This window comes from Lampetra fluviatilis, chromosome 3 (genome assembly GCF_964198595.1).
Source record: "Lampetra fluviatilis chromosome 3, kcLamFluv1.1, whole genome shotgun sequence".
In the NCBI taxonomy this organism is placed as follows: Eukaryota; Metazoa; Chordata; class Hyperoartia; order Petromyzontiformes; family Petromyzontidae; genus Lampetra; species Lampetra fluviatilis.
The window spans coordinates 33,458,397-33,485,307 of record NC_136277.1 but is presented as its reverse complement, the minus strand read 5'-3'; the positions used below and the strand labels follow the sequence as shown (position 1 = coordinate 33,485,307).

Sequence of the window (26,911 nt, the reverse complement as noted above, 5' to 3'; positions counted from 1 at the left end):
TATTATTATCATCATCATCAATGTCTTCAACACTATCACTACCACTTAATTACACGAACATACCCCATGTTAACCCTTACACACAACTACCACTTTTACATCATCATTACAACTACCACCGTCTTCCACTATCAACTACAGTACTGTACCATAGTCTTCATTATAAACGTCACCACCACCGCCTTCATTCCAGAGTAATCACCATCAACTAGTCCATCACAACCACCATCAACCAGTATCGTCGCCATCACCACCACCACCTATAAACCACCACGGTATTTCCGCGAGAGATTCGCTGCCTGTGATGGCGATGAGATGAGGGGGAGAGAGATGCGGGCGGACGTGGTTTTACAAAGGGAATGGTTGTGGTGGTGGTGCTGCTGCTGCTGTTGGTGGTTTTAGTACTTGTTTTTTTCTATAAGTGGTTGCTACTGGTGTGTTTGGTGGTGGTGGGTCTGACATAGGTTGTGTGTGTAGAGACAGGGAGTATGGTAATTGTGGTGGTGGTTGTCTTAATAAGGTTGAGTGAATGTGGTTAATGTGGAGCATGTTGGGAATGGTGGTTGCACAAATACGCGGTGGTGGTTGTGGTGTTATTGCGGTGGTTTCTCGTGTATGCGGACGTGTTGAATGCATTTGTGAGTGCGATTAATTCAGGTAACGTGGCGATGGTGATTCACGCACCGTCAGTTGGAGTCGTGGGAATTATTTGTTGGTGGTCGTGTTTTGTTTTAGTGTATCAAGGTTTTGTCGTTCTCGTATTATATCGTGATGGGTGCTTTGTGGCGGATATGCTATGCGTGTAGAAGTGGCTGAAGCGGTGTTGTGTGCGTGGTGGGTCTTGATGTGTTTGTGTTGGGCGTAAGGCGATTGTAATGGTGGGTGGTTGTGTTATCGAGTTTATTGAGGTGGTGGTGGAGGCTGTGTGGTGCGGTAGCGGTAGTTGTGTTTGTTAAGTGTGTGGTATCTGTAATTGTGGTGTTGTTCAGTGTGGTGATTGAGCCGTGTAATGTGCTTGTCGTAGTTCCGTAGTTGTGTGAGTTGTGGTGGTTGCGGTGTTCAACCGTGAATGGTTGTCTTGTTAGGGGAGTGGTGGTTGTGTTTGTTGGGTGTCTCGAGGTGATGATTATTCCACTGCTGTTGTTGGGGTGGTGGTGCAAGCTTTGTCTGGACCTAGCCTGGTGGCGGTGGGCATTGTGCGTGGTTGTTGGCTGGAATTATTGGCGAGTGTGCGTTGGTGATTGTGTTGCTTGTTGTTGGCTTTAGGTTTTAGGTGTGGTCATACTGGGGCTGTAGTAGGCATAGCAGTTGTTGTGGATGTTGCAGTGAAGATTGTAAGAGGTGAGGTTGTGATTGTTGTGCGCTTGGCTGCGTTTGAGGTGGCGGGTGAGCGTGCTGCTTGTTGCTGTACTGGGTGCGGTTGTGATTCTTGAGTTAATGTTGAGGCTGTTTGTGTAGACGTTGTCAGCGGTTCTTGGTGTGTCTGAGCTCTGGCTGTTGTAGCAAGAGTACACTAGTTGCGCCGGTTATGGTAGTGATTGTGGGTGTTAGAATGTTGTTACAGCCGTTCTGCCGCGTGTGGTTGTTGCGTTATTGTGTTTGAGATTGTGGTTGTTGCAATATTTGTTGTATGTATGTTGAACTTCATTTGCACCGTACGCAGACAACCGTGCTAATCGAAGGAACTTTGTGTTTTGTAGGTACACTGTATTGTCGTTGTCGTTGCGTTTGTGGTTGGTGTTGAATGTTGAGACTGCTCTGGTGGTAGTAGTTGTGGTAAAGTGGTCGGGGCCTGGTGAAATAATGTCGAGGCTAGTACAGTGGTAGTTGTTCTTGCTGTCATTTGATGTTGTGGCTATTCTAGCCGTGGCACTTGTACTTGGTATTTTTGTAGTTGATGCTGTTCATGGTGGTTGTGGCTTATGTTGTGTCGTGGTTACTTTTTGCGTTGACTTTGGTTTGGCTTTTGTGTTTTGGCAGGAGAGGCTCTGGCCGTGGTAGATTTAACTGTTGAGTGTTGTGGTTGTTTTAGTTGCGACTCTAAATGTATTTAGGTTGGTTGTACCTGCTGGTGGTGTGGCAGTATGCCTTGTAGGCAGGTAACTGTGCCTCAACTCATCGATTAAAACGTATTCTTGCACACGCGACGCATGCATAGGATTTGTTCATGCAAGTATCGATTATTTACCAGTTTATGCAGATTATATACAAATGTAACGTTAAGGCCAATGGAGAGGAAAACAAAGTTCACAAATGACCTTAACCAGAAGTCATACAACCAAGATGGCAAACAGACAAACATTATATATATTTTAATCGAATCGCTGGACAGTGACTCGTTACATAACTGATCCTACCGCCTGTGGTTTTGTCTTAGGTAGTGCTAATGCTGTGGGTTGCAGTCGCCGTTTCTCATGGCCACCGGGTCGGCAAGCTTCCACCGCTGCTCATTGTTTCTGCCCAAAGAACTTTAACTTGTGACTGCCACATTCCCAAGGGGGCCGAGTTGAAAACTCTCGCCAATGGGTTGCCAGTCTGCCCCAGTAACCCCCGGCATGCCATCTAGAGATGCCATATGGCCGTTAATCACTGCAGAAGCTGCACTTTTAACGCAGCGCAATAATTAAGGATTTCAGCGAATGAAATCCCGTGGTCTGCACGCTAGTTTTTGGAACAAATCGTTACAATAAGCGCCACACCAAATCCAGCATGACCATCTACCACATTTCACTTTGATAGGTTCGAGGTTGGGGGGCGGCAAGGGGCTGGCTTCACACCCCCCCCCCCCTAGTATAAATAAAGATTGTGATTCTCAACATCCGAGTTGACGTTTCCCCGAATGAAAGTTCACCTTGGGGAATTTTGTCAGGATCCGTGTAAAGAGAAGACCCTGCTTGCACCCGTGCAGCTGTCGTGAGCCCGCGCCATCGCGACTGCCAGATTTCCTCGCATCGATGCAGTCTGCGGAGGTCACCTTAGGGCATGCCCTACGTGCTCCGGGTTATATCTCTAGCCCGATGCTGCTGCTGTTGCTGTTGCTGCTGCTGCTGCAGTGTACCTTGAGAGCTGATGTGTCATGGGCTCGGTGTTGGCGAGAAAGCCATGTTTTAACAACGTGACTTCATGCAAATCGTTGTATCAGCTGTCTATGTTGTCCTCGTTAGGTGGTGGCGGGGGGGGGATTCTCACCTGGATTAGAATAAGGATGTGATTTATTGGAGCGTCGTTCCGGTGTACGGCACATCAAGTCCCGCCCCCCCGCAGCGGTAAATGAATAAGTGCAATCATTAAAAATAATTGCCTTATCATTTTAATAAAGGGTGCTCCTTGCAAAAGAACCTTTGTACTGTAGAGCAAAGGTTCCGTTTGCAAGGTATCATACACTGTACCCCTGTGGGGTCCCGTCAGCAACCGAGAATAGATTATTGAACTCTACGTGCTTTGTTTGCACCTCATGTCTGACTTGCAAAATAATCTTTGTCTCAATGGGCTGTCACCTGGTTGCCAACGATCCCTGTGTTGTATTATGTAGATTTGTTTTGGAAAAAACAACTGCCATGTGAACGTCAGATAGCTGTGAACCACGGCCAAGAGGAAACCTTCGTAGTCAAAGCCCATTATGTGTGTGACGATGCGTCAATTAAAATATATTCTTACGCTCGCAACAATTGAGTCGAATCGTACTTTATGAAATAAATTACTTCCCCTTTATATAATTGGATAATGTGACTCCTGAAGCCAACAGAGGCTCTGTAATAAATTAATTCTCAAATCGAATCGCGAATGAAATTGTGACGGTCCGTTAAATTGTGACAGATGTTAATTAGTTCAAGGCCTGGACTCTTAGCCTGCCCGAACCTCCTTCCACCTTTGTCCACTCGGGCTCCTGATACGTATTGAACTCGGGGAAAACCCATCGGGAGTCATTCCCCCAGCACAGCAGGGCCTGTTGTGCGGTCCATGATGCGCGCATTGATTTGCATTGAATGTAAGCGATAGTTTCGTTTGTGTGCCGACTGTATTTTTTACCTCATTGGCTCAAGTGGTATAGGACCTCGTCAGTAGTGTTTGGTTTTGGCCCTTTTCAATGGGCAGGCTGTTTACGCTTGAAATGTTCGCATTGCATCGCGGTGGGGTTTCAGTTGCATCGCAGGAAATGCAACCAAAACAGCTCTTAAACCGAATACCGTATCATAGTTTGAGACACGCATCAGTTCAGTGGTGTAGGTATCAACTTTTGTCTGTATTATTTACTCTTAGCTCTTATCTTGTAAATATGTACGTAAGCTTTGTGTCCCAGGCTGTCTGATGCATGTCTACATTTTGGGTAATGAATAAAGACTTTACAGTGAATGTAAGGTGCCCTGCCACAGTGCTTTAGTGATGTCACTGCAGCCATCTGCTAGAATGTATGGCAATAGCACCGTAATGATGTCACGAGCTCACTGCAGCTGTGTGGCTGAAAGTCACTTGAAAGGCTTTTTGTCTCATTAACAAAACCTCACTTGTGTCCAACAGCCCGCGTTTGAGCGTAGGTACGTAGCTACAAGATAAGGGCACTTTGGTTTTTAGTTGCATCTCTTCCTTTCTATTCAGCGATATTTCTGACTTTAATAACCACTCTGGAGACAATGACTGAATATTTGGGGAGACCTTCATCTAGCAGTGGATTGACAAAGCGTTGCTAATTGCATATTTTTTATTTTTGAACATTTGTTGCGATATTGCGCTGCCCTCGTCGCTCGCAAATATTCATCGCGGATGACTATGACACATGCAGTGTGATGCTGAGATTAGTGATGTTTGTTTTCTCGCTTATTTCTCTGCATGCAGAGTCCCGTCACGTCGTCACAGCCCAGCGCGCCGCACTCAAGGATGCCTCTCGAGTCTCTAGCGCTCAACGAGAGAGGCCAGCGATGACTCACGTGGCACGCCGGTGAGCGAGAGGGCTTCCGCTCGCGCCACCTCCCCTTTCCCCCCGGCTCGAGGAGGAGGAGCAAGAGGGACGAGGACGAGCGAGGAGGAGGAACGAGGAGGGTCGTGACGAAAGGGGCAAGGGGGGCCTGACCCCCCCCCCCGCCCCGGCACCGGCTACCCTCGCTCACCGAGGCCGAACGGCAGCGACGACGACGACGGAGGAAACGGTCAAACGGAGCTCCGTCGCGTTCTCCGAGGGGGAGTGCCGGGGGCGCCGCTCGGATGGATGTTAGCCGGCCGAGCGGCGAGGAGAAGAAGGTGGTGGAAGACGGGAAGAGAATGTCGCGGACGAACGTGAGCCGCGGCGGGCCGAGCTCACGGGGTAGCGGCGCGCCCAGCTCCGGCGTGCTCATGGTGGGGCCCAACTTCCGTGTGGGCAAGAAGATCGGATGCGGCAACTTTGGCGAGCTACGGCTCGGTGAGTGTGGGTGGAGTTGTGCGACGGGAGGACGGGGAGGGCCGTTTTGTTTCATACGTTAATGGCTTCGTGTGATAGCGAGATGTTAACTACCTCGCCTGGTATACAGGAGGTTGTGGCTTTGGTCCCGACCCTGATGCCTGTAGATTTGGAGTTTGCGTGTTCTCCCCGTGGTCATGTGGATTTTTCTCCGGGTCCTCGGTTTTTTTCCTCCACATTTAAAAAAAACATGTGTTGTGAGAATTTGATCACTATAAATTTAGACCTGATAAGCCACTTCATTGAGCTATCATTTGTGATAACCAGGTCGCTTCTGAAAAAGATATCTATTAGCTCAGTGGGACTTATCTGCTAAAAAAAATGTTGGTGGTGAGCATTGGTGGATCTTACACAGATTAGTGAGAGGTGGCCAGGAGACTAGAATATGTCTAGTGAGTTTATGAACCCCTCGATTAACCTAAACTCCACCCTCATGGATGTGGGTTTTCTTAAGGTGCTCCAATATTTATCCCATGCACGGGATCGAGGTGTCACCATGGCCACAGCCGTTGATGTCACACAATACTTATTGTAACTGAATTGGTTATACTTCCCATTGCAGAAAGCCCCGGAAAAAAAACCTTGAGATGCAAAGAGGATCTTATAGATAAATAATATATTGTTATCATTATTACTACAATGATATTTTTTTACACAGGAAATTATCATGGAGGCTTCAGACTTTTTTTACATGCATTGGTCAAACACCAATGCATGGTTGATTATAAACTCCACTGATGAATTAGGTCAACACGCTTCTTACACACAGAAATATTCACGGGCTTATAGTTGTAGATTGCACTTTAACAATGGCTTCTTGAGAACACTGGCAAATGTGAAGAAAGCCGAATTGTAAAGCATTATCAAAACGCACCCTCCACAATTCCCCAAATTGTCGGCACATTTCTCCATTTCAGTCGGTGCGTAAACTAGATTTAGAAATGTGGTGTAAATTAATATAAAAAAAACATCAGAAATAGAAATATTTTGCTAGATTTTTCAGACACAATGAGTGGGCAGTGCATTTGGTTTGTTTTTCTTTTTCCCTGCCACGGACGTACACGCACGGACAAACGCGTGCCGTTCTGAAGCTTCACACGGCTCAGCTGTATTTGACGCTGGGAGGAGATAAACGTGGGGCTGGTGGATAAGTAACTATCGTACGCATTACCATTAGCTCCCTGTAATTCCACAGAGCTTTCCTGGGTGCCAGCGAGTGTTTGTTGCTGCTTTGGCCTGAAATTTTTTGTTAAGTTGCCTTTGAAGTCACAACCCCTGCTGGTCTCGTCTATTTGCTCTTTAATTCGTTATACAGTGGGACAGATGTTGGACCGATGCTGAATTGATTTGATGAGGCTCAAAAGGCAGCAGTACGAGTATAGTTGAGTGAGTGCAGCCACACATGGGTCACGTGGCAGGGTGCAGATCCACACATGTAAAGCTGGACAAGGGCCTCCGCACGTCGTGCAGATCGTCAAGGTCGTCACGAGCATAGTCCACCACGCTGCTCGGTCTCAGGTTGGTGTGGGCAAGGAACAGGCGTACGAGTCGAGAAGTTCAGCACAACAAGGCCCTCTTAACCACCATCTAGCCCCACGGCATGTGTTTGGTGGTTGCCCATCCAAGCACCGTCTAGGCTAAAAACCTGCTTAGTTTATTATAATTGCCGTAATCGGGTACATTCAGAGCAACTTGGTCATCGGCACAGACCTGTACAGGGCACTCTTAATCAGTCCCTGTGCATATGTTATATTTGTGTTTTCTAGTGTACCAATGTTTTATCACAGGCTGGGTTACCAGTTTCGGTGACTTTTGCACACCGGTTGTTCAATTTTAGCACCAGTCAGGCATGGGGACTCACGCCTGTGATCTGGCACGTTGGAGAATGGTTAGTGGTTCAAACTCTGATAACCGCTAGTTTGCAAGATGGCTAGTAGATAGCAGTACACTAAGTTGGTATGTGCGTCCTTTTAGTGTTAGTTGTGTTTTTTTCCTTGGGGCATTTTGGTTTCCTCCATCGGACAAAGAGCCTCGGGGTTTTCCTAGAAAAATAAATTCCATAATATTAAATTCTCATAATTATTTTAATTACACCATGAATCCAAGAAAACCCCACCAAGTCGCAAGGCTATCCCTTGGAGGGGTGTCTTGTGAGAAATGTTTAGTCAGTTCCTTATTTAGTGTGGATGTGTGGGAGAAACTGGAGTTAGTGCCTGGAGAAATCGAGAGGCCTTAAAATCAGACGGTGGACAGAGAAGGATTCGAAGTGACTCATTTTGATTTAACTGTGACACGAGATGCCATGGAGGCGCTTGTCTTGCGAGATAACTTAAGATCTCCCTCCCCTGCGAGAGACACTTTCCACCTCGGCAGGCTCCAGGCTGGTTATAAATAAAGGATTTAATTGATTACGGTAATTAGAATCCGTCCCCGTCGCGGGCAGGGCCTTGAGCTTAACGTGGCCTCGAGCAGACAGGACTGAGATGGAGTTCCCCTTTGATGGGAGCTCAAACCTTCCAAGGCTCTGTCTGCCGCTGCCAGTCTTCCTCAGAAACAACATTAACAATACGGTAGACCGTAATACAATTTTGTTTTATATAGCGTCTAAATGCGACCGAATCTCAAGGCACTGTGTGGAAATAGTGAGCATATTTATTTCGTAGAGAAAGGCAGTCAGTCATCAGTCTCTTTGTGTGAATCTTTGGAAGAGGGAGCGAGGCAGTCATTCATAGGCAGAGGGAGAAGAGGAAGATATTGAGGGGAGGTATTTCCAGACTGGGGGCAGCAGAGGAGAATGAGCGACCTCCAGGTGAGCGAAGGTTGGCTGGAGGCTTCAGAAGGAATGTTCATGGTGTCCTCAAAATGCCTTTTGCGAATGAGCAAAAATGTTAAAGTTATTATTGCTGTGGTAAGAGGACTCTACGTGTCTCAAAAGTCACAAGTTCACGTTTGGGTCAATTGTTGAATCGGCATCATCATCCTTCTGGGTTCAATAAAACAATTACCGCTTTGTAGAGGTTGTTGGCAGCGGTCGTCCCATGGAGAGGCCAACCTCCGTCATCGACAGATCCCACCACCATCCCAAGGCCGCCCACAGAGATGAGCACCACCCTTTCCCTTGTTCGAGACACTTTGAGAGGTTTCATTATTGAACGAGGCAAGAAATTGTACCACAACACATTTTACGCGTGGGCGTTTCCACAAGCCGGAAAAGCATTTTGTGCCAGTGTTCGTTCTATTGATGGGGACTGTGGATTCCAACCTGTCTGTTGGTTGTCGCTTCTCAATGGGCCACGTGTTTTTCAGCTTTTCTCTACTCACGTAGTCAAAACGGGAATTCGCCCGTGTCTTGGAGCAGCCCAGCATGTTCTACTGCCCAATCTCGACCGTTGTTTCCCTTATCCAGTGATCTTGACTGTTCTTTTCTGACTGGAATGTCGCGTGTGTTTTTTTGTCCGTTTCCTGCAGGAAAAAATCTGTATACAAATGAATACGTGGCAATTAAGTTGGTAAGTGTGTTTTTATCATCATTTTCAGTAAAATTGTTGTTTATGCACGTCATAATGTCATGGTAATAAATTCTGGCATACAGTGTGAGTAAAGCATTTGCGGAGAGGTGCACATTCTGACGGATTATGTTATAGATGATTCTCAGTCATTTATTAGTAATTGCAGCAACATTTGGATGTATCATCTTCAGCCATGCTTTATCCTGTGCTGGATGAAGACCCTCTCAATTTGTTGCCATGCTTCATCGGATCGTCAACCTATGGGTCCATTCTCCCTGAAGCATTTTTTTAAGCTGCAAACACTTGGCCGCAGTCTGCTGATGCCTCGGAAAGTTAAGATGAGTCGAGAGGTTGGCTGTTTAAACAAACGATGCATGTTGTCGAGGTGTGATGTCACAGAGGCTGCATCTGAACAATGCTCAACTTCGCACTCGCGTCTCTCCCCTGTAGCTAGGCATTCAGGCCGAGAGTGCGCCTCAATGCAGCCATAGCGTCCGTAACGCGAGTGGCCATTTCATTGTTGCGATTCATTTCCATGCATTTCTATCAACAGGAACCCATGAAGTCCAGAGCGCCTCAGCTGCACTTGGAGTATAGATTTTACAAGCAACTCGGCAATGCAGGTATCACTTTATTGATCCCCCCCCCCCACACCTGTTCTGCTGTTTTCAGGAGAAAAAAAGAATCCGTTAAGTAAATAACGCACGTCGAACGCATCAACGTGTGCGCCTGTCTGAAGAGTATTTGAGTGGAGTGAGAATTCTGCGCCGCCATCGGTGAAGGTGTCTTTGTTTTATTTTGCTGTAGCGTACGGCGTTTATCTCCCCGTGAAATCTGCCAGCGCCCCGTTGAGGAAGCTGGTTGTTATTTTAACGTCTTCGTACCGCCGGTCACGGTAGGACATCTCGATCTGCAGTGGTTGCGTAAAAAATAAGCAACGGGGAGTTATCGACAATTGATTAAAAAAAATGTAATTCCTGCTCGGTCAATGAAGCGTTGTTCTTGGTCTGATTTAAGCTTCCTCGAAATGTGCGTGCGTGCGCAGACGCGTTCTTAAAAAGTTTGTCTGAGAAGCAGCAAGCGAAATAATATATATCGGAGCGAGCAAAGACGAAGAGCAATGTCTTGGGCGTGGTGTGAACAACTGCGAATAGGGGGTGAGCAGTGCACGTGGATGGTGGAAGCGAGTCCCAGTCAAAAGGGAAGTATATGAGAAGAGCACGACCTCCCATTGCCATTAACGTGAGCGGTGTTGGGATAAGCCTCTGTGTACGGGTGCTTGGATCGTCGTCCTGATGGCGTGTCCACTGCGCCAACGCGTAGAGTTAATGAATTGAGCTTTTATCGTTTAACTCTGCGCATTGTGGGGCATCTTCAGCCCCCTCACCGTGTGTGCATTTCCCATTTTACAGGCACGCAAATGTGCCGTGGCAAGGGGGGGTGGTGGAGCGACATACGCGAGTTTGAGACTTTGCACTTCCTGTTTGAGCACTGTACTACGTGAACTGGCCTGGACTGCAGCTCACAGGGTGTTTTGAATCCCCTTGTTGTTTCACCGACTGGGCATTAGTTTTGTCGTGGCCATGCCATGTACACCTACCCAGCTCTCTGTAGCGTTGTTCGTTTTATACATATTCGGGAGGGGGTGTCATTGCTAATTACGATACAGTCTGGAATTATAGAGCATTTAAATGCAACTGCATTTCAAGAGTCTGTACAGAGCGGTGAGAATATTTTATTTTGTAGAGAAGAGATGCTCCGCAATCGGCAAAAGTAAATAAGGTCTTGAGGCTGGAGTTGAATGGGGCAGGGAGTCAACAGCACACATGTCAGGGGGAGGGAAAGACCGTTCCAGACTAAGGGCAGCATAGGATGTTAAAGGCCTTGTTTGGTGGAACAGAGACTGCATGGAGGGGAAGAGTGAGGTGTGCTCATGATTCAGGGTCACTTGAAAGCAAGCTTTGATTATATTTCTACAATCTGGTGACTGCAGCAGCTACTTGTGCATACAAATCTAAAAACAGCCATTCTTACAGTGGCAATTCATTGCCTTTATCGTGAGTTTATTTATTGCGATTAACCGATGCATCAGAGCTTCGTTTCACAAACGCGTATGCAATATGACCATTGGTCGTGTCCTCCTGCAAATGCTGTACCTTGCACTTCTCCAAGGGTTCTGTCTTTAAATAGACAACTTCCGTCTGCACGGTTCCCCTCCTTGTTATAAATCAAGGCTGCGAACGAGTACATCAATGGTTGATAAAAAAACAATGCAAGTCCCCCTGGGTTTTTTTTGGCTCATGAATATTCACACGCAACTTAAACATCTTTGATAACAGAAGTCACAGGTAGCCACTGGCTGACCGCTCAGCGGAGAGCTCTGGGGAGTGCGGCTGAGCACCCGAGTGTCTTCCAACGCTAACATCGACATCTGTGGCTTCCATTGAGTGTTTAGCTACAAACCAATAAGTTATGAACACTGAATGCTAATATTTGGATGCGGATATTCACAGCACGTTATTGCGATTTGGTAGTGGCTGTGGAGAATGAGGATAGTGTGTGTTGAGATTTGGATAATGCATTTTATTCCACGTTGAGACAGGTAAGGATAGGAACAGTTGCCCACAAGAACTTCAACAAATGATAAACTCGGTTCGTAGTAGCAGTAGCGAAAACTCGACTTGTGATATCGGAAATCGTTGGGTGGTTCAAACAATTCCTCATTGGGGAGCAGTCATTGCAACTGGAGTGGTTTTGGCGTATGTGTACGGCTGATTTCCTTCAGGTCGCACATTTTACTGGAACAGCTCCGCGGACCTCACTCCGCCGTTCGCACACTCCCACGCCCCACGTTCCTAAAATTAAATGAGCAGCGGTCATGCAGTGTTGACCCGGGTGACGTTCATGCTCGTGGTTTTTGCGTGGAGCAAGTGTTTTTTTGGTTTAATTTCGTGAGAGCTCCGTATTTTTGACACCCAAGCTTTACCTCCGACACGGAGGGGATTTTTTTTTACCGTTCGGGGAAATGTAACGGTAGGAAACGTTATACCAGGTTCCCTTTTTTGGCCTTAAATTAATTGTCAAATCAGTTTTCTTAGAGTTGTTTTCGTAATGGAAAGACTGAAAATGCATGTTTTCTGGGCTACAGGGCTATGTCATTGTTCTGCTTTAGTCTCTTTAAATTTCCTTGGAAAGTGTAGAGGTTTTTGTTGACGCCTACAAGTACGTCTGTTCGTATAACAAATTGTTCTGACCGAACTTCTCGCAAGCCCATTATTGCCAGCCGGTAGGCGCACGCATGGTGTTGTCCTCCCCCCTCCCGCACGGTGTTGTCTACGTACGGTGGGGAAGGAAGTTCTGCATACATACATACATAGGTAGTGGCGTGAGTTGCTTCCGAGTGGACGACAAGAAGATTTTCACGGAGAGTTCTGCGCCACTGGGAGTCGTCCGGACTGGAATTTGGGAATCGCTTATCCAGGCTTCACGTCCCCTTTCTAAAATGTCTCCAACTTCGTTTCTTTCAAAGTCATTAAGCTCAATGTTGAAGATAAACTGTATTTTTTGCTCACACATTGAGCTCCCTTAATCTTGGTGTAGGAATTCACCCACTGACCCCTCCCACACGCCATTTGGGTAATTGTCACAATTCCATTCACACATTGATTGTGATGTTGCATTGACAGTGGGCACATAGGAAGAAATAACAATATACTTAATACATTCATCAATTACACTGCTCTAGACAGATACACACACAAGATTGGCCTATATTTCTATACATATTTGGATATTTTTAGGGCGATGTTATTAACTCGTATATTACGCTTTTGGCTCTTTTGTGCACGTGCATTTAGACTATTTGGCATGAATTAAGTTATTGTATCGTGTATAAAGTTGAATACACCATATAAATCGGTTGATTCTTAGTCATAGGCACTTGTATTTTGAGCATACCAATCTTTGTTTTTTTAAATCTGTGAATCTTTACTATTAATTGTCATCACCGGGACGCTCTTCTAAATGAGGCTATACCAGCCTCTTGGGTTCTCACCTCGTTAAGTCAAATACATTTGGATTACTTATGATCGTGTCAAATCCCTGATGTAGGGGTTTTTCTGAGCCCCTGATCTGGCAACTTTATCTCCCGTGCCAGCCGACGTGTGCGAGATGCCAGACGGTCCTCTTCTCGCCGCTGCTGTTGCCCCAGGGTTCTTGAATGAGGGGTTTTGCTACCTCCTCGCGGTTGAGGTCATGGAATTTTAGCGTCCAGAAGTTCACGTTGAAGGGAGGCGGGAGGGCTGGTGGGGGGCGCTTTTTGGTGTTGAACTTCAGTTTTAGATGTTTTTAAATTAATGTTTACCAACTCAGCCGGTGGTGAATGCTGCAACAATGCCTTGTTTGTCGGTGAATTTGATTATAAGGAAGCATTGTTTATGATTTCTAAAGAATTTTATTAAATTAGAAGTGTCTTTTCCACAACATTTAGATATTTTGTATAACTTTGTCGGTTATTTTTTCCTCTGATTTTCTAGACGCTTACATTCTCCAAATTTGGTTGCATTGCGAGCTGCAGGTCATAATTTCAATAATTATGTAGTTTGTTTGTCTGAAGAATTCTCAGGAAGCCTTTTGAAGATAGCCGTGGGTGAACATGATGGTCCAGTTGCTTTTTATTGAGTGGTGTTCACGTGGGAGGAAGCCGGATCACCTGGGAAAGATCCCACGTGCATAGGGGGGTTAAACACCCAGAGGGTTCGTACAGACAGGTTCACGAAGCCCACTCGCTGCGCTGCCATCCCGTGACCACCTCCCAATCCAGCAAAGGTTTTCAGAGCCTCACAAACGTATGCGATCCACGACAAACACCCCCCCCCTTGTCTCGCCAGGCAATTTCTAGACTGCAAGGCGTGCACCGGCGGCGATGCTCAGTAATTTTTGTTTTATCTGTTGCCTGGGCTTTGGGAATGGATGTTCTCGCAAAAGAGCGAGTGCCTGAGTCGTGTCCGCGTGATGACGTCGGCTTAACGAGCGCCTGCCCGGCGACGTCCGGCGTCTGAATGTCGACTCTAGCGCCACGCGGTCCGGCGAATGATGGAGCAATTTGTGCTCGAGACCCTGCTGAATGCGAGGCTTCGTGCCGCTGTTAAATAATGCATTGAGGCTCTGCTGGAAATACATATAGTGATGTATTTGTTCCCAGAAGAGAGAGTGACGTGTTCCTTATAAAGACCACCCATGGTGACAACGGCGAACGGAGATCCACAGCTCGCTCTATTGGAATAGATGCCGTTACAATCTCGCGTAGGTTTTGTAGCTCGTGCGTGCGTACGTACGTTCAGAGCCGCTTGATAACAAAAAGTTTCAAGAGATATTTTTTGTTGTTGTGGCAAAACGTCAAACGGTCAGCGGCAAATCCTAAATGTATCCCTATAGTCTTAATTTTTAAACTCCCCCCTTCCCCCCTTTTTGTAATTGGAGGTGTCACGGTGCAGTTCCTGCGCAGCGCTTGTCTCTGGGGAGATGCCATTGAGGACGACAAGGAGGAGTTGTTAGTGGAGCGACTGCCCTCATCCTGGGAAGGGGAAGGAGGGGGGACGGAAGTGGAAGAGGGGGAGTTGGGGGGGGGGTTGAGCGGTGGTTGAAGGCAGTAAAACACACGGGGAGTCGCCCTTATAGTCCCGGGCAACCAGTCACTGCTTAAATCATTCATGCGACCTCGATCTTAAAGGAGGGCTGAGGTGAAACCGCATGGTGTCTTTGCTTAGATCTGATGCCGCACAGAGAATCAAGGCACGTCCTCACATTTTAACGCCGGTTAAATCCTCCGATTGAAGTAGTACATTAAAATTTAGTGTCACCTTCCCAGAAGGCCACTTGGTGTTTCAGTGGGTGTCACCTGATTGTCACGTCTGTGGGAACACAGAGGCTCTGCTTAGCGCTGTTCCTGCAAGGGCCTTCCTCTGTAAAGTTCAATTTATACACAAGGCCTACTTATAACCTGTACGCAAGACCTTCCTGTGTAACCTATACCAAAGACACTCCTACGTTGTAACATCGAGTCTTCCACGCCATGTCATGTGTACCCAAGACGTCCCGAAAACGTGCGCACAAAACCGTCCTTTGTGTAACGTGTGCGCGGGTACTTCCAATCTAACGTGTATACTCAGCCCTTTTTATGATGTGTTACACAAGATACGGATACGACACCTCCCCAGTAACGCGTACACAAAACGCTGCTACGTAACATGCACACAATATCTTCCTACATGCTCGATAACATTTATTTGCAAACGTGGACCCCTGGACCTTTCCGTCAAGGACCTCCCCTCCTCGTATCATGTACACCACACAAGGCCTTTGCGTGTAGGGCGTACCCAGTCTCCCCTCCGGCTCGTGTACACCGTTCCGTCACCGCAGCGTGCACACGCTCGGTATCCCCCGTCGCGCATTCCCACGGCGGCCCCACCGCGCTGGAAAAATCGATGCACGTGTGTGCGCGCTCGCCTGCCGAGGGAAGAGATGGGGGGGGCGGCAGCGTCCGTCGGGGTCGTGAATGGTGGCGTTGTTTGGGCAGCGTAATTTGGGAGTGCAACACGGCAGTGTAAACACAGAAGAGGCGTGCGGGGTCCCGGTCGGGCCGAGATTGTATCTGTATGCGCCTTTTGTCTTGCACTACCGCCGCCGTGCCGGAGGAGGGAAGGAGAAGGCGTTTCTTGTTGCGCATGGCGATTTTTGTTTTTGTTTCTCTTTCAAAGTGGAATTTTGTTTGAACAAAACTTGCCACACTCTTTGCCCGCCACCGCCGTTGATTCGGCGACTGGACTTTTTTTTTTACAAAGACAAATGCTTGGATGTTATTTTTGACGAGCGTTTTCGCCCTTGGGAAGTAACCGGAGTACGCGAATGAAACCGTGCATATGACAGGTAGTGCTCAAGGCACTGGGCAAATGTAGTCAAGAATCTGTTTGCTGTTCTGATATCCGCTGGCCACCATGCTGCAGCCCAGCAAGTTTGGGAGTCTTACAAATCATCATCATCATTTATCGTTCCTTGGGGATCAATAAAATTATGACAACTTTGTGGGGAGATCAACAGCATCTGTCATGAAGCTAGACTGGCCTCCGACCATGGTAATGTGGAAATTATAGCGTCCTCCTCAACACTAGAGTAGCGCAGCCCCTGTCCTTGTTTGAGCACGAAGAGTCATTCGCTTGTTCGTTTGAGCGGAGATGAGCCGAGTGACCTGTAGGTCATCGTGAACGGCAAACAAAACCTCCGCGCGGCACGACACGCATGCATGAGCACAGCAGTAGATTTCTGTTCTTCCGGCGTCGCCCTCTTGCCGTCGTCGTCGTTGGGTGCGGGTTTACAAAAAAAAATCATGTCTAGGTCAAGATCGCCTCTCGAGTTGGGCGCACGGCCGTTGTCTCGTCTCCAGCCGCGCTTTATTCCAATTCTGTCTCTCTGGAGACTCGAGAGGAGCATTCTCCCCCACCCCACCCAGCTGCTAGCCCGGGGAAGAGCGTCTCCGGGGCGTAGGCGTGAGAATGCAGGAGTTCGTTGCCGAGCGCTTTGTGAGGGCAGGAATGAGATGCCGCTAGCCCGAGAACCCCCCCCTCTCCACTCCCGTAGGCCGCCCCTCACCCTGCTACTCCCCGCCTGGGTGGGTTACTGTCATTGGGATATCGTTACGGCTTAATTTTACCCAAGGTCTCCCTTGTGAAATAGACTTGTTGTATCAGTGGGCACTTACCTGATTGTATATTTTCGAATGACTGTCCCGGACATTGCGTGTGGTTGAATGCTTGAATGGGAGAGCGGTGGTGTAGCGGTTAGCGCGCTGGGCTACGAACCCAGGGGCACGGGGTCTATTCCCGCTCACGGCCAACACCACTGACGATTATCTGAACCGGTCCTGGGCCCCCCTCCCCTAGGTCGTTTCGGCCTCTGAGTACTCGGTGCGGTGTGTTAACATCGCCACTAGGGAGACAAAGGTGGCCGGTAGTGGTGCTGGCCACCCACCCCCTCGTATGCCACGCAGGCCTTCATAGGTACTCTTTAACAGCACTTGCTCCTACAGTCTGTTAAGGCGAAACGGCGGGGGGGAGGTCTTTGTCTTTGAATGGGGTCAGAACCCCAAGTCTGCCGTCGCTGAGATCCTGGATGTGAATCCGGGTTTCGGCTGCCCCGGCATTAAACCGGATTCTCAACTCCAGTGAGTTCATGGTTTCAACCCTATTCACCGGTGACCGCACAGAACAAAAAAAAGCCCGTTCACTTGTTTTTAATTAAACTGGCTACATTCCATCTCCCGATGCTTAAAAATTTAATTTTTGGCTCCCGTGTTACAAACCCCCATTTCTGTAGCGAGGGCACCTGGGAAAGTGCAGCAACCACTTGGCATGTGGATACAGCGGTTGCCCGCCATATGCCAGGCCTTTTACCTGACACGATGATGTCAAGCTGCCCGCCGTTAGAGCTCCCGATGTAAATGTATTCCTCTCACGACGTGACGCCGAGAGCGGAACATTTAAATATACAGTAGTCGGGGAGAAGGGTTAGAGTGAATCATTGATCAAAGGCGATTGCGCTTGCAACACGTGCACCAAATTGTGTGCCTAAGAATCAGATATTTTGGGAGCTACCCTAGCTTGCCTTTTGTTTATATTTTATATTCTTAATCTACGATAAAATACATAGCACAAAATAAAGTCTACTGGGAGTGCATAATGTCAACAGAATTGGTTGAACACAAGCAAACTCTGGACCAGTTTTGACGTACATTGTCTCGTCAACAGTCAGGCCTGCTTGAACCATTGCGGATGAACTGCTGGATGTTTTTAAGCAAGGCCTTTCTCTGTTAGATATTGGACAATATAATATAACCTGTCGTGAAACTACGATCTCTGTTCCCTTATAAATTCATGCTAAGCATGCAATTATTTATCACCACACCCCCACTTCCTTGGCGATTTGATGAGATGTCTTTATATTTCTTCTTGTTTGTACTGTCCGTCCCAGTACGTTCCATCGTATTTGCTCGATTAGCCTAAACACACATTAGCATGCGGTTCGCATGGATGATATTGGTCGCGAAAGCCTACGTATTAAACTGGTTCGCATATTATTTGCATCATAAAGAATCGCTGCTTACATCCACACAATTATGTGCATGTGTAGTGAGCATAGGTCTCTGGGTAACCTTTACACGCCTAGATCGTACTGACACATGACAAAACCACCCATAATGCACCTTATCTCGTCAGGTCTTGTGAGCTAAGTCGGGTGACCACTATGCATAACAGGTTGTTATTGGCAGCTGCAAGGAGACGTGGTGGGCAACAGAAAAAAAATCAGCAAAAGCCATTGTGCTTTGTGCTTCAACAACCCGCACTGACCAACGTGGGGAGGCCTACATCCATCGGTGGATTAACACAGATTAACACAGAACTACACCTGTACACGTGTACAAAATATTGTATTGATTTCAGAATCAAACTGTGACCCTCTAATCGTGGCAAGTCATTGAATCATGGCGGTGTGCTGGTGGCGGATGTAAATCGTTACATTGCGAATCGCAGATTAAAGACTAAAAGATATATTTATAATCCGGCGGTTGACGCCATGGGGGGAGAGCCGGCAGGGTAACCCGACTGGCGCAGCGCTGCCTTCACCGCAACCGCCCTTGTCCCGAAACGGCACGCCGCAGGAAGTGCAAAGCAAACGCTTCTCCCGGTTTTACGCTGCCAGCTGACGGCGCGAAACGCGAGAAGCACCTCTCTCTCAGCCACCCGGCTTCTCATTGTGACACCGAACCCGGTTCGCAAAAGTTATCTGCGGACACCGAGACTATTACGATGACTCCTCCTCTTTCTCACGGCAGCCTACTGCTCCCTAGCCGGCTAGTCTGTCGGAGCAGGGATGGGGGCGGTTTTGGCGTTTTCATGTTTCCCCCCCCTCCCCTCTTATTGTTGTTGCTCTGCAGTTTGCGCAGCAGTGTGATGTTAAGACGGAGAGAAAGTATAACAACACGCCGAGCTCGTAAGATGCACACCTGGGATTTGTGTCCTGACGTTGGGTTTTTGAGGCTCCAATAATGACTTGGAAGTGACTTTCAGGAGTACCTCTACATCTACAACGCTTTGGACCTCGATGGGGTGACTGCTGATTGACAAGTATGGTAGTGATACTGCAATGACGTCACGGGAATGCTTCCAACTGAATTACATTTTTTTTATTTTAACGAATGCTCAAACGTGCTTTTCGCGGCCAGGACAAACGTCCAGGATGGTTACTTTTCTGCAAAGCAAGTGACGTTTCTTTGAGGTTGCCACTACCTTTTTTTAAGTTGGCGACGTTGAGAGCAGCGCCGGCAGCGGCATTGGTGGCAGCGGCGGCGTGCACTGTCGTTAGTCGCATGAAACATTGAGGCAGTGTTGACAGCCTCGCCTTGTCTCCCCGTGCAAGGTTTAATTTTCAAGTCAAAGCTGCAGAGAGAAGCAGGAAGGGAGAGGAGAGTGAAAAAAAGGCAATTCCCCCGCCCCGCCCCCCCGCCCCCTGGATCTGGTGCTCCAGTAATTACTTGGGGGCGGTACCACGGCCCGGCGGATGGTTGCAGAGGTTTGCGGTTCGAATAAGACAGGACACCCTGGTTATCGCTGCAGGTGTGCTAGCCATACGAGTATGTATGGTTAACTTATCCGCAGTGGGTCTTAAATGTCCCCTGACGTCATTCGCAAATGAGCAGGCTGTTGTGTGCGTTGATGTCACGGTCAAAATTTGCCCCCCAAAAAAATACAAAGCATCGCAGCTCCCAACTTACAGACTATTCCATTAGCGAAACATAAGCGTCTCCGTGGCAGCCCTGAGCTTTGACAATGGTGTGAACACCAAATGTCCTTGATGATTATTTATGATTATGTTAAAGACCCACTGAAGATGGTGGATGCTTATTTTTACTCTGACAGAGATGGACGGAAGCAGGCGATGGGAGAGGGGTCTCTGAGGAAGTGGGGAGGTGAATGCGGCCAGGTTGTTCTCCGCAAGAGCGTGTCCGCGCACCCTTTATCGAGTGCGCGTGGGTGTGAGAGCTCGCGTGTGTGTGTGTGCGTGCGCGCGCGCACGTGCGTGTGTCTGTGTGTACGACGGTGGGTGGGCGGGTGCGAGAGAAGAACATGCGTGGGCGGGTGCGAGATCATGTGTGTGAGAGCGCGCGTGCGTTGAAGATCGCGCGTGTGCGTGCGCGATTGAGAATTTGCATGCTTGATTGTGAGCCTGTGTCAGTGTACTTGTGTGTGTGCGCATAACCTTGGAGCGAGTGTGTGCATTTGCATGTTGGTGCAAGAGCGCGTGCGCATGCTCGCGTGGATGTGCTGCATGCGTGTGAGTTTGCATGCACCCCAAGAGCATTTACGTTTCTGCGAATATTGGTGTGTGTGCATCGACATTGTGACGTACTTTACTTGTGAGGCTGCATGGGTGTGTGGACGCGTGTTTTTTTAACAAACTGCACGTTGCACCATTAACTCCACTGCCGCCACCACCACCAAAAACCAACACCCAGAACTGCTACCACCGATACCGCCACGAATACCGCCACCACTGGTATCACCGCCCCCACCGCCATCAAGTACCAACACCAACAACCACCCGCCCTCTGCCACAACCAACCACCACCACCTCCCAACAGCCAGCTTGTGTTGCGATCAGTGGCGGTATTAACGTGGCCCGAGTGGTGGGCGTGGTGACCTTGTGGTGCTGAACGGTGCGTTATTGATGCTCCGGGCCCCATCTGCTTCGTGCTTGCTCGCTCACTCGCGCGCATGCGTCAGCGTCTACGTGCGTACAGTGTGTACTGGGGAGTCTCGGGGTCAGTCACCGGGGAGAGCGTGTGGCACAGCGGTGACGTCTCCGTTAAATAACGAAGCGCGGGGGCAGTGCTCATCCACGTTTAATCGCGCGAATCGTCTGCACGGTGCCCCGGATGATATTTGTGGAGCTTGGCAGAATACGTTCGGTGAATGGTGCTCGTGTGATGGAGAGAGACTGGCCCGTGTCTTGAGGATGTGCAATTTCCATCAGCAACATGGAGAGCCTTCAGCCAACCGCATTACTTGATTGAACAGGGATAACACTTTGGCTTCCTGTGAACAAGTCGACCGGAATGCACCCGATCTCGGATAATAAACAGGAATGAGTCCTATGGTCCTTGGATAGGCGACCACCCTGAACAACAGGTTGTTATAAGCTATGGGACTTGGTGGGCAGCAGAGGGTAGGACAGCAATATCCATCACCATCCCCGCACATCCCAGCAGTGGAATAACAAAAGTGGCTTGCAGTACAGTGTAATCTTGGACTTGGCACGACTCAAAAGACAAATGACCAGCCGTACGATTTAGATGATGATTTATCTCGGGGTTTGATAAATAATTCTTAACGCATTTTTGGTGTTTTATTTTAGAGCCAGAAGCACAGTTATGCAGTGGAATGTTGTCCTTAAACCGGTTGATAGGCGGTGGGAGAAAATTTGATGAAGGTGTTCTCATGGGAAGTTAGTCAGCGTACCGAATGCACGCAAGTGTGTTATCAAAGTGCCTCTGACGGTCCAGCGTTGGTGTGTGGCTGGCACGACCGCGACTATTCCGGGCCAGGCTGCAGGTTTTCCAAGATCTGCGGTGTTGTTTTTCACGCGCAGTGCCCACACGGGCAGCGGTGGCAGTGGCCTGCGTGACGTTTACAGCGTCGTCGTGACTCCAGGCGAAAAAAAAACATGTTGCGGTTGTATAAAAATAATAACAATGATGAATAAGTAAAGAGACGTGGCTCTTTTTTTTCATCCTCCACTGACAATAAAACAATGACACTTTCGTTGTGGTGATACACCGACCCCGTTGCATGTTTCCTTACTTAACCAATTGACCTTTTCCCGTTCCGAAATTTCTGCAAGATGCGGGGTGGGGGTCCCATCCACCACCGAATCTCGGGGCGCGCGAGCGGTTTAGTAGCGTTAACTTTATTCACGTATGCATAGCGCGCCGCACGCCCTCACGCATGGCCTTTTTTCTTACGTGGACGTCATCAGAACGGAATCGGAAGAAAAACTGATGGGCATGTGCGTGGCACAGCAGTGATGTGTGTACGCCATAGGAATGGGAAAGGGTTAATAAAAAACAATTTGCTATTGCCCATCATCTGCAATGACAGCGGATGATACATTTTGTGCAGTACGAATGATTTTCCAAGTAAGGGCAACGTGCCCGAGCGCACGTCCACTGTGGAGATCTAGCGATGAAATGAGCACGCGCGCAGTTGCTAAATTCTATTGTTGCATCACAGATTTGTCGGACAAATCTGTGATGCAACATGAGACTGATTGTTGAAGCCTTCATCCAGCAGTGGCTTGATAATGGTTAATGATAAACGATCGTCATGGCTTATGATGATGATGTGATGATGATAAATGAGAGTCCTTTGTCAAAGAAAGCATGGAGTGAGCTTCAAGTTGTTTGTTTCAGAAGGTGTGCTTGCTGGGGATGTTTACAATTCTTTACAGTGTATTTTTGGTTGGTATGGGGGGAAAACTGGTTTGCCCATGCTCATAACAACATCTGTACAAGTAGGCCAGTAGCCTCAGTAATTTAGCACATCTAAAATTTTACTCCCCATCAATCTGAACGAACACACTCATTCCGGTCTGAAAAAGCATCTTCATATCGGTTACTTTACATCTTTATATTGGTTACATTTATCCATGAGCATCGTAGGTAGAATCTGATATCTTTATTACCCGGAAAGAGCTTTTGGGTATACACAAGGATAACCGGATGACACGTAAGTACATTATAAATGGAAGGGAAAAAGAGCGTAATAAAAAAAAATAGATGAAAAGAAAACACTGCAGTGATGTTGGGAGGAGGTGGCAGAGCTTATTCAGGTGCCCCAGTGTGAGTGGAGAGGGCGCTTTCATGTCTATGTGCCATGCGGAGTCTATCTGTGTGTCTGTCTGTGTGTGTTTGTCTGTGTGCCCCTGTGGGGAGTGGTAGTGTAGTGGTTAGCGCGCTGCGCTATGAACCCGGCGGTTTCAATTCCCGCTCACGGCAAACACCGGTGACGATTATCTGAGCCGGTCCTGGGCCTCCCCTAGGTCGACTCAGCCTCAAATAAGTACCTGGTGCGGTGTGTAAACATCACCACTGGGGAGACAAAGGCGGTCGGGCGTGGTGCTGGCCACCCACCCCCTCGTGTACCGTTCCGGCCTTCATAGGTGCTCGCTAATAGCACTTGCCCCTACAGTCTGTCAAGGCTATACGGGGGATCTTTGTCTTTGTGTGCCCCTGTGGGGAGCGGTAGTGTATCAGTTAGCGCGCTGCACTATGAACCCGGCAACCCGAGTTAGATTCCCGCTCACAGCCACTAGTCACCAGTGACGATTATCTGAACCGGTCCTGGGCCTCCCCTAGGTCGACTCGGCCTCAAATAGGTACCTAGCACAGTTTGTAAATATCGCCACTAGAGAGAAAAGGTCAGGCGTGGTGCTGGCCACCCACCCCCTCGCGTGCCGTGCCAGCCTTCATAGGTGCTCGCTAACAGCACTTGCACCAACAGTCTTTTGAGGCTATATGAGGGGTCTTTGTATGTGCCTCTGCTTGCATTTCAATTTATAGATGGAAAATGATTCACCCTGCCCGCACCTTCACTCCCCCCCCCCCCCAGTGATTTGATAAATGTTGTCACGATTCTGGGTTACAGTTCAATTCCTTTTGCATCTCATGTTTATCATCTCGTTTGTGTTTTCCCCCCAATTCATTTTCTACCACGTACTATATTGTTTGGGCCATTCCCCTAAAATGTACCCCTTGTACGTAATTTCTCGTTTACAAGTCATCATCATCAGGCATGATCCATTCCACTGCTGGATTGATCATGACCTTCCAAAGCCGTTGCCATCTCTCACGTTCCGGCTAATATAACAATTTGTGCAGATGAGTAAATAACGGATTCCCGCCCGCGCAATTCGATGTGCGAGTCGTGAGCACAATAATCGATCGTAGTCGACGGATCAAAGCGTTGTCGCACGGTTATCAAATGTCGTCCTGGGAAGTCTTTTGTGGGCATCGGAGAGCGCGACAGCCTTGCCAGGTGAAAGGTTTTCCCTCCGTACCGAGCGTTTTGTGTTTCAGATAAATTTTGCGTTGTCAAGTTCGTGGTCTTTCATATTCTTCAACGTTTGCAAGCGTACAAACTGTACACTTCAGCGAAGGTTGCCGAAGCGTAATGTAAACTTTTTATTTTTCGAAACACTAAAGCATTGGGCATATAAACGCCTCGATGGACTTAATAATTTGTAGCAGTGGTAAAAATAGCACACTTCGTTTTTAATGTAAAAAATACATTGCCGAGATATTTGTGAGCAGTGAACTTTCGATTTAAATGGGCTTTTCTATCTCATGGTTTTTACCCAGCTGGAAATATAGATATCAACAATACTTCTTGGTTTGCCGGGCTGGCTGATTAGGAGATCATTGTCTTTGAAGTGTGTGTGTGTGGAAATCTACGAGATTGTTGTGATAAAGCTAGATATTTGTGGCCATTCAAGGATTTGTTATTACACTCCAGGTGTTACTGTGTCAGAGTGTTCCACTCGCGATCAGAAGGTTAATTCCCCAGTCGGAGGTCGACTTAGCTAATTTGTGAAACTCAAACCAACTTGACTGCAAGTTGACGACGGTACAAGCAATGGATTATCGAGTCCATCTGTGCTGAGCTCTGAGTGGTTATCCCTCTTATGTGTCTGTTTTCTCCCCGTACGCTGATTTCATGGCACGTCAAACCCTAGTTAATGGACTTAGCCGAATCTTCCAACGGTGAAAAATATGCGAGGCTCATACACACTGCATGTGTGTGTGTATATATAAAGGGCACTGTTATTTTCATTATCCCTCTGGGGTGGATATAATCGGCTGTTGGGGAGCAGCAGTCGTTGGAGGGCCAGGGTCGTCATCAACAGAGGTTGAATGCTGCACCATTATTCACTTGAGCAGGGGAACAGTGACTGGGTTTCCATTTTACTACTGGACATCTGTGAAAAAGAGCTTCATAGCTCACCGGATTCCTCCAGTATAAATCAATATTCTGATCCTGATTTTGCTTTTCTCGTAAAATAAGTTGTCGACACTGACTTGCCAACACCGAACCATTTTTCGCCTACTCCGTCCAGATTGAACCCTCCTCTCGCTAGGTCCTCCCAACAAAACCCTATTTCAGCATAATTTCTTTTTTGTGTGTTGGTCCCGTCTGTTGACCCGGTGCTCTGTTTTTGTTTGTTTGCACGCCGGCTCATTGCTTGGGAGGACTCCCGAAGGGCAACCCAGCCACTTTGGGGCAACCCCCAGTGCTGCGCGTGTGTGCCTGTCCATCTGTGTGAACCCCGGCTGTGTTTGTGTGCCTTGTCTGCCTCCTTGTTTTGACCTCCCAAGCGCCGCTTCCTCCTGACCGCAAGCGAAAGTGAAGTCTTGACGAGCAAACAAACAGAAATCCCAGGCAGCTGCTGTGGCCATTCCAAAGAGGCTGACCTCTGTTGGGAGGCCCCCGACCCCTTGCTTCCATGCACGCCTGCTAGTGGTCCCGCTGACCCCAGGGTGTGTGTTGGTGTGTGGACTGAGTGCGTTGCTGTTTGTGGGGAGTGGGTGGTGTAATGGTTTAGCGCGCTGTGCTGTGAACCTGGACAATTCCTGATCACAGCTAATATCGAATGGTATGTATACTGGCCTTGGCCTTTCCCCGAGGCTGACTTGGCTTTTTTATGTAAATGTATGTCTGATGCAGTGTGTGAACAACTGCACTGTGCTGCCTTAATAGGTCCCCACTCACAGCACTTGCCTCAACAGCCCGTTGAAGGCTTCACGGGGGATCTTTGCATTTGTTGCTTTTTGTGGAGAGATTTTTGCACTGCTACGGTAAGGTTTGGCAACCAGAGTTTAATTCCAGGCCACGGACATGGCTAGCGACAGGTGGTGTCTGAATAGTCTTAGATTTCCCTTAGGGTAACTTGTCATCAAATGACTGCCTGGTGGTGTTATGCACCTCAGCACTGTCGAGATATGGGCCAGCCACTCCATCGTCGTTGTCATCATTATCGTCAGCCATTTTCCACTGTGGGGATGAAGACCTCCACACTCCATCGCCATCCCTCATGGACCATCCCCTCACCCATCCATCTCCACCCCTGGACATGAAGTGATCTTGTTGCTCCATCTCCACGCTGGGTCGTCCTCTCGGGAATGCGTTCTCTTCGTTGGCTGTCGTTTGTCACCAGCCCCATCCAGCCGCCATTGTCCCGTCGAGCGACTTGCCCCACCCGAGCCCACGTTTGCTTGTCTCTGTCAGTACGATGTCTCTGATTCGCGTTCGTTCATTCACCATTTGCTGGCCCTAAAACGAGCACTCTCTAACAGCGCTTCATCCCCGATGGATACGAGGCTTAACTTGGATGGTGTCTGTGTCGTTCTCTGCAGAGGGTGTCCCCCAAGTGTACTACTTTGGGCCGTGCGGCAAATACAACGCCATGGTGCTGGAGCTGCTGGGGCCCAGCCTGGAGGACCTGTTTGACCTTTGCGACCGCACCTTCTCCCTCAAGACGGTGCTCATGATCGCCATGCAGTTGGTGAGTGTGCTGGACGTGGTGATGTGATGGGAGGGGCAGCGCCCCCCGAATGAAATGGCAGTACCTCTCGCGTGCCCCCCACCTCACTCCCATATGGCCACATAGTTCAGAAGTCGGGGCATCAAGCTGGTATTGCTGAGATGCTGGGTTTGATTCCAGATTTCAAACCAAGGATCTCAGCAATGCCGAGATCCTGACATCCTGGGTTCAAAGCTAGTGTTTCAACCACCCTTCAATCAACTGGATTGTCAAGTGTAATGGGTTGATTTATGCAGCCTGGTCACCGTTGACTTGATAAAAA

The 26,911-nt window shown here is 48.3% G+C and overlaps 1 protein-coding gene across 4 annotated transcripts in view; it reads left to right on the top strand.

The window, feature by feature from the left end:
* The window catches only part of LOC144931039 (casein kinase I-like), a 44,351-nt gene that overhangs the window by 1,246 nt on the left and 16,194 nt on the right, over positions 1–26,911 (top strand). For 3 of the 4 annotated variants that reach the window (XM_078854925.1, XM_078854927.1, XM_078854924.1), the window contains exons 2-5: positions 4,834–5,395; positions 8,903–8,943; positions 9,497–9,566; positions 26,462–26,610. In XM_078854925.1, coding sequence (XP_078711051.1) covers positions 5,200–5,395; positions 8,903–8,943; positions 9,497–9,566; positions 26,462–26,610 — 456 coding nt within the window. In that variant the 5' untranslated portion in view covers positions 4,834–5,199. Of the gene's footprint in view, positions 1–3,192; positions 3,267–4,833; positions 5,396–8,902; positions 8,944–9,496; positions 9,567–26,461; positions 26,611–26,911 lie in introns of those variants that run through there. The other variant, XM_078854926.1, reaches the window with a different exon arrangement.